The sequence below is a fragment of the Danio rerio genome, chromosome 14 (assembly GCF_049306965.1).
Source record: "Danio rerio strain Tuebingen ecotype United States chromosome 14, GRCz12tu, whole genome shotgun sequence".
In the NCBI taxonomy this organism is placed as follows: domain Eukaryota; kingdom Metazoa; phylum Chordata; class Actinopteri; order Cypriniformes; family Danionidae; genus Danio; species Danio rerio.
The window spans coordinates 17537523-17545000 of record NC_133189.1 but is presented as its reverse complement, the minus strand read 5'-3'; the positions used below and the strand labels follow the sequence as shown (position 1 = coordinate 17545000).

The 7478-nt window shown below is 40.0% G+C and overlaps 1 protein-coding gene across 1 annotated transcript; it reads right to left on the bottom strand.

Annotated features, from left to right (window-relative positions):
* Positions 1 to 6376: 6376 nt before the first annotated feature.
* On the bottom strand, positions 6377 to 7203 carry spink2.11 (serine peptidase inhibitor, Kazal type 2, tandem duplicate 11). Its single transcript, NM_001386590.1, has 4 exons — positions 7136 to 7203; positions 6926 to 6960; positions 6739 to 6848; positions 6377 to 6653 (listed from the first exon to the last, which is right to left on the bottom strand). The coding sequence occupies exons 1-4, from the start codon at positions 7170 to 7172 to the stop codon at positions 6605 to 6607; spliced, it is 231 nt and encodes a 76-aa protein (NP_001373519.1). The 5' UTR covers positions 7173 to 7203; the 3' UTR covers positions 6377 to 6604.
* Positions 7204 to 7478: the final 275 nt, after the last annotated feature.

Here is a 7478-nt window from a genome sequence, read left to right as displayed (position 1 = left end):
CGTTTTAACAGCACAAACCAACACAAACCGAGCACTAACGAATGATACGAGTTTGGTGTGATTTAGACAACCTGGGGTGGGGAGTGACGTCACGGATCCCGAAATATTTTAATTATATCTAAAAGAGGAAAACAGATACTGTGTTCGTTTTAATGGCACAAACCGGCACAAATTAAGCACTAACGACATGTGCGGATTTGAAGTCATTTGAGCAACATGGGGTGGAAAGTGACGTCACACGGTCAAAAAAAAGCTTAATATCTCAGACCCCAAAACAGCACAAACGTTTGTTTTCTGTGGCACAAATCAGCACAAACGTAGCACAAACAAATGGCATAGTTATGGGGATTTTTTGCTTTTATGGGGTGCCAACTTCACGGAGGTGCCAAACGCTATCCTTTTCGCTTCAGAGACTGTTACAGCCTTCTGAGAGAGTTGATGAGGGTTCCTCCTGCTTTGATCCAGTGATTTGAGCGAACAAGAGCGGTCTCCTGGTCCAGAGTGGGTACACGCGGCAACAGACGGTCGAGCTGGGATTCTTCCTTGCCTGGCGTACTTTGGGTCCGTTCCTTCAGAGTGGTGCGTATAAGTTGCAAATTTCCTAAAAGAGCAACACAGTCATGCTACATGTCCTTTTCAGGATGGCGCTCCGACTGTGCATTTCTCGATGCGGTGGTTTCCTGTCCCCGGATAATGGGCACGAGCACGGGCAGAGGAAGTGATCCGTCTAACCATATGGTAGCCGTTACGCTTGTAAGGATCCCAAAAATCAGACCCTGAGAACTGTTATGAAATTTCATTAGACAAAAGAAGTGATGAAGAAACCAACTGTTCCACTGTTCTATTCAAATCACTGTTGACAATGAAAACACAGGCTGGAGAAACAGAGCTACACTACAGCAGGGAAGAATGCAGGAATGCATCCTTTACTTTCACTCCAAGCCCCCCTTCTTGACCTTTAAGCGACTTGCTGATCAGAGCACATTTCACATAAAATGTTCAAGGTTTAAACATGGTGTATCTTGCAGCACTATATTCATGTTTGGTATGACTTTAAATGTCTCTGTGTGATTGGTAAAGTGGTCTTAATTTTACAGTAATATTTTACTGGTATATGTTGATTTGGTTTTTGACTTCTATAAGATTTTGATAAGATGCTCTCCCTCCTTAGAGATGGTTAAATCCTCAAATTCACCAGGCCAGGGTTTCTGTGACACTTCTATTGTCTTGAATTTATGGCTGTTTGTTTTGACTTGAGTATATAAGGTAAGATATGCTTTAGGATGGGGGGAGATCTTGTAAAAAGACAGCCCATTGCAGCATCTCTGAGACTTATGCTGCAATGTATTTCTCTGGTCAGGTATGCATCTCTTAACTGTTTGATTTATCTTTGATTAATGGATGTTGTATTGTTACAGTCTCAATTCTGAATTGGCTTCCTGATGATTTTTTATTTAATTGGCAGAATACAATTTTACCTGACAAATAAAATGTTAAGTTTTGATTAATTCTGGAGTTTTGCGAATTCATTATATCCAGTAGATTATGCGGAGTCTCATTACCTTTAAAGTATGGCATAATTGAATTGATTAATAGGCACATTTGATTATTGTTAGCCATAGCGTGCCGATAACATGTAGACTTTTTAGTCATTCAACCACTGGAAATAACAAGTTGTATGGGCTTGGCTAAGGATCTATTTTTTAATGACTAGGTAAGCGTTAATGCGACCAGCTTATTCAAATATAGTTAATCCTGCATCCTCTGACTATTTTCAGAGTGCCGACATATTGTGCGTGAGAAGAAGCGCAAACCCAGGGCGTGGAACTCTGAGCGACGTAGGTCCCTAATGAACACACAATTTAGAATATCGGACCTCAGAAAATATCAAAACTCTAAATTAGATCATAAATGATGAATGTGATCCATTCTTACAATTAGAAATATAATCGAAATTTTAGGATCATTTAAATTGGAGTCAGATTGAATTCGGAGCTAAAAAACGAATACAAATAAATTCTAATAAATAATAAAATTCTTTTCATAAGCACTAGAAAAGGCTTACATGCAATAAACCTTCGACCATGCAGTTAGTTTCGTCATTGGGCTAATAGATGGACTCCTACACGCTTAATGACACCTGGGACCAGACGTCCACCACGGCATCGTAGGGTGGGCTTTCATTGTCCGATGATGATCCAGACCCGCTCGCCCCCTCCGAGCAGGTGAGCGCTGTCAAAACGGATCCTGAAACGGACATGTTAGCCATGCTTTCCCGGGCTGCTTCAGTCGTGGGGTTGGAGATGGTTAATCCCCCAGCTCCGTGACCGGACCAACTAGATGGGTGCTACGTGGAGGACCAGAAGGCTAAGCCTTTGAAGCCTCTCATCCCCTTCTTCCCAGAGGTGCACAGTAGGCTCATGCAGTCTTGGAGGGCACCTTTCTCTGCCCATGCTGCGTGTTCCTCCGCCCTCACCACTCTTGACGGTGGAGCGGGCAAGAGGTCGAGCTCGCGATTACTGTCAATCTTTGTCCGTGTGGCACCTCTGCTTGGCAGAGTCCGCCTCGTCTCCCGTCCAAAGCCTGTAGGTAATCTGCCTCCCTCGGAGCCAGAGCTTACAAGGCTGCAGGCCAGGCTGCTTTCGCCTTGCATGCGATGGCAACCTACCAGCGATACCAAATGCAGGCGCTGGCCGAGCTGCACGAGGGCGGGTCCAACCCAGACTTGTTATATCAGTTTTGCACAGCAAACAACTTTGCTCTTTGGACCACTAAGTCCGCTGCGTGTGCGTTGGGGAGGACGATGTCAGCATTAGTGGTCCAGGAGTGCCACCTCTGGCTAAACCTGGCTGATATGCGCAAAGTCGACAAAGTTCGCTTTCTTGACTCCCCCATATCCCAGGCTGGCCTGTTCGGCAACACCGTCAGTGAATTCACCCAGGAGTTCAAGGCGGTGAGAGAGCAGTCGCAGGTGATGGGTATTGTCATCTATCGGTTGGACCGTAAGCTCTCTCCTCCCACTAAACCATCCACATCAGCTGCTCCTCGCTGAGAGCCCCCGCCTACGAGTGCTGCCCTGCCTTCGCCTGCACCTCCGTCGAAGCAGGCGTGTCGAGCACCTGGGAAGCAGGCAGTCCCCCTGCCCAGGGCGCCGGTAAGTCCGGTAAACGGAACGCAAATCGTCCCTGACACAGGCCATTCAGAGAAGAGGGATTTTGCTCTTTCCCTGCTGGAGGGGCGGGCCCCATTTCCAACGGCACTTTTCAGTGCCACAAAAACATCAATGAAAGAGCACTTTTCCCACTTCCCCGGATGTGACAGCACGAACCCTGCCAGTCCGGGACGCTATTGAAGGATTCGGATTTCTGCTTTCCAATCCGTCTCATCATGGATCAACGTTTATCCTTTTCATCATCCTGTTTCTCAGTATTTAACTGTGAATTGATTTTAATTAATGAATAAGTTAACACATTGCTTAATTTAAGAATGTTCAGTGCATTTGCCTGTCTCTTTATAACTATTTTCAGGAGCCAGTAAACTAGGTCAGAGTGACCTTGAGTGGAACTGAGGGCTGAGGACTGGAAACAACTGTTTCTATTGTTATTTCTATGAGTTAATACTATCTAAAATGTCTAAAAGTGATTTTACTGTTTTAACAGTTAATTCTTTTAAAGTGATTCTACTTTTTATTTAAAATAGACTTTGTGTAGTAAGGATATTTTAACTGCCTGAATGTAGATGATACCGGTTTTTAACCAGTTTTGATAAAGACGGCTGAAAATACACTCGGACACACTTGGATAAGAAACAGATTATACTTTAAGTGTGTGTGTTTTATTTGATTTTTGATCCGTTTCACAGGTCTGGAGTCAGCTCTAATCAGTCTAAGGGGTGTCTGACGTTTATGTTTAGATATTGTTCAGAATTGTACGCACAAACACCATGTGGAAACTATCTTCAGTAACTTGATTTATTTATTTAAATCTCTGACTCCGGCTCTTCTTCATCTATCAGACTGGTCATTCTTTGGGTCAAACTGTAAACTATCCCTACACTATGCTTCCCAGCTCTGTTTCTGTTTCAACTAGGGATGGGAAGATTAACCGATATGTATCGATACGCGGTCATGCGCGTGCACGATGCGAGTGAATCGGTTGAGCAGCAGAGGATGAATGAAATTTTGGAAGCAAATCGAGATACATCGGTTTTTGCGAGATGCATCGATTTTTCCGAGATACAGCTTATATTTTTAATATAGAATGTATTTTTTATTTATTAACAAGTGTTGTCAACCTGTTTTTGGCGCATAATTTAATCGACCTACATAAAGTAAGCCTTAGCAACGGATTTGCGGATGTGTACACTCACACTACAACTCAGTGTATCAGGTGTGCGGATGAAGCTAGTGGAGCGCCCTCAGAAAGTGCGAGAAGCAAAACAAACATTGTATTCCCCACTGAGTTTTAAATCTAAAGTATGGCAAGCAACATTATGGATTTAAGGATGGACGACATGACAGGACAGATGCAATTTGCAAAATGTGCCGCGCATCTGTAAAATACGCGGGCAGTACGACTAATCTGAAATCTCACTTGAAGCAGCGCCACGGTGTTGTTGTGAAGGCATCTTCCAGTGTTTCTGCATCCCCGGCTTTCGCACTGCTTCAACCAGCTCCAAAAGTGGTGAGAAAAGCATTGCAAGTTTTTTTTCCGTGCGCAACAGTTCTGCTCGCTCTACGCCAATAACGAATGCTATTGCATTGTTCATCTGCAAAGATATTCAGCCTAGTGTCACGGAGAACGAAGGTTTTAAACACCTCCTCCTGTTAATTTTTATTTAATTATAATAATAATAATATTAATAATAATAATGATAAAAATAATTGGGTGTCACGGTGGCACAGTGGGTAGTTTGACCACCTCACAGCAAGAAGATTGCTGGTTTGTTATATTTTTATTAGCCTGTTGTTTACAGTGACAGTGATGTTTCAAAGCAGCATAACACTGCTAGTTCACAACCTTAAGTTTTGAATAATCAGTGGCAAAATATCTTTGTAAAACTTGTTTTCATAGTTGAAAAGTTAAATCACAATTCTTGTTGTGCAATGCTAAATTTATTTATGTTGAAAGAGTGCAAATATATATATATTTTTTTAATATATATTGCACTTATACATTCTGTTTATCTTGAAAATACTTAAATAATATTTGCTATATGTTCTAAAATGGCCCTCTACTGTAAACTGACACTCTGGCTCTGAGAGAAGAGCCAGTTTGTAAAAAAAAGTCTTGGTTTTGCTTGGTTTATAAATAATCAAACTCATTCAATGGCACAGCATCCTCTTTCACATCATCTCATAAACTTGATCTAATTAGTGCTGAAATATCGCATCGTATCGTGATATGGGTGTGAATCGTATCGTGTCGCATCGCAATATGTCACAAATGTATCGCTAATATATCGGATCGTATTCTTTGTATCGAGATGCGTATCGGATCGGCATTATAGCTTAGATGCCCAACCCTAGTTTCAACTGTTTCTTTTCTAAAGCTGTTTCAGGGTAACACATAAAAAACGACCACTAGGTGTCATGTGTATGTGTGTGTGTGTCTATGTAATCAGTCTTTGAGCAACTTCTAGCTGTGTGTGTGAGTAATCAAAGGAGAACCGAAACAGGTGTGTGTGTGTGTGTGTGTGTGTGTGTGTGTGTGTGTGTGTGTGTGTGTGGATGACAAGATTTGTAGTTTTTGTAGTTTTTGTAGTTTGTAGTTTTAATGTTCTCCAGCAATCTATACAGGTTAGATCGCTGGTGATAGTGACACTAAGTAAAAAGCTAGTTGGAGTTTTTTTTTATCCCCAATACTTAGGTCCAAATGCACAAAATGAAAATACAAACTATATTGGTTGTAATATATTTAGTTAAAGGAGCCTATCAGGCAGAGGTCCAGCAGTCTTCGACTAAATTGATTTGTATGTACTGTAGTTACAGTATATTTAATCCCAAATAGATGAAGACTTGGTTATTCTTGGTGTTGAAGTATTACTTTTGTTTAATCAAAAACCTTTACCACTTTTCTATCATTCTAAAGAGGGAAATTGAATTTTGTTGGTTTTACTATTGATTTGTACTGCTTTATTTGCAACAAACAAGTAAGCTTCTGTCCCATGATTGAAGTTGACCTCATTCTTATTCTTAAAAACTTATTTTGCCACAATTTATTTATTTATTTTTTTAACTGAGACTGTTCCACACATCTTTATGTTAACTACACTCAAAGCTTTATTTAGACCATTTCCTTATTATTTGATTCAGATTTTTGTATTTTGTAAAATCCCCAAGAGATAAAACCCCATAAGGATCTCTAGAGTCATGATAAAAATGTAACACTCAAGACAACATTTTATTAGACCTCATAGTTGAATTTTTCCAGATGTTTTACAATCAGAATTCAAATAACAAAACACTGACTTGTATATCAAGGGTTTATTCAAAGATTAATACTTTAAAAAGGAACAAATTCTTCATTTTGAGATGAAAACCCAGTAAAAAGCAACACATGGTTCCAGCCTTCATGTCATCCCAAATAAACTGAGTGGATCTGGCTCAGCATTCACCCTTTTTGGAGATTAATATGATGTTGAGCTTTTCCTCACTGCAACAAGATGGTCAGTTTAAAGAGAACATTAAAACTAGTAGATAAACCAAACATTATAAACTTGAATTACAGGTCTACTTACAGAATTTTTGCACACAGCACGCACTCATTTCCATATGTATTTCCATCTGTACCACACACAGGCCAATATTCCTTGGTGCAGGCGGGCAGGTGGTATTGACTGCAGTTTGGCTATAAATAAATTCACATACAAATAGCTGGTAAAAGATGGATTAAAAAAGATAGTGAGCATATATTGCTCAACTTACCACTGTAGGACAATCATCAGCTGCTGTTGCCATGGCTGTTTATAACAATGTAGAATCAAAAAACAAGTATTAAAGTGTTTTTTACACAACTATTGTAGCTTAAATTTTCAAGTATTGACTAAACATAAAAACCACGTTATTTTTACAAAACATGCTGAAAACATCCAAATTTGATGTTTCTTTATTGTCAAAATTAGTTTTCAAATTCACCTGACAAACAAAGCAGAAGAACAATCTGCGCCAGCATAGTTGTTTGTTTACAGCGACGAGTTGACAAAGTAATTAATCACTTTCAGCGGTGGTGAGTTCCTTTTATTAAACTTTATTTCCCACCCACAGACCAGAGTTGTGTAATATTCAGTTCTTGTGAAAAACTTCAAATGGGTGGAGTTTTTGTGAATGTTCACAAATTTAAGAATATATATTATATATATTGGAAAAAAAATAGTTTTTTAGACATTTTGGCTCATCAAAATAGAACATTTATGTTGAATCACTCTTTGCTGATGGAAGATAATATTACATATAGCCTCTAATATGCCTATACAAATCT

What these genes read in the sequence shown, in the direction of transcription:
- spink2.11 (NM_001386590.1), bottom strand. Translation starts at nt 7,172, where the DNA reads ATGCTGGCGCAGATTGTTCTTCTGCTTTGTTTGTCAG. An exon ending in TCTTCTGCTTTGTTTGTCAG is followed by an intron (nt 6,961 to 7,135) that starts GTGAATTTGAAA and finishes TGTTATAAACAG; the next exon opens with CCATGGCAACAGCAGCTGAT. An exon ending in CTGATGATTGTCCTACAGTG is followed by an intron (nt 6,849 to 6,925) that starts GTAAGTTGAGCA and finishes ATTTATTTATAG; the next exon opens with CCAAACTGCAGTCAATACCA.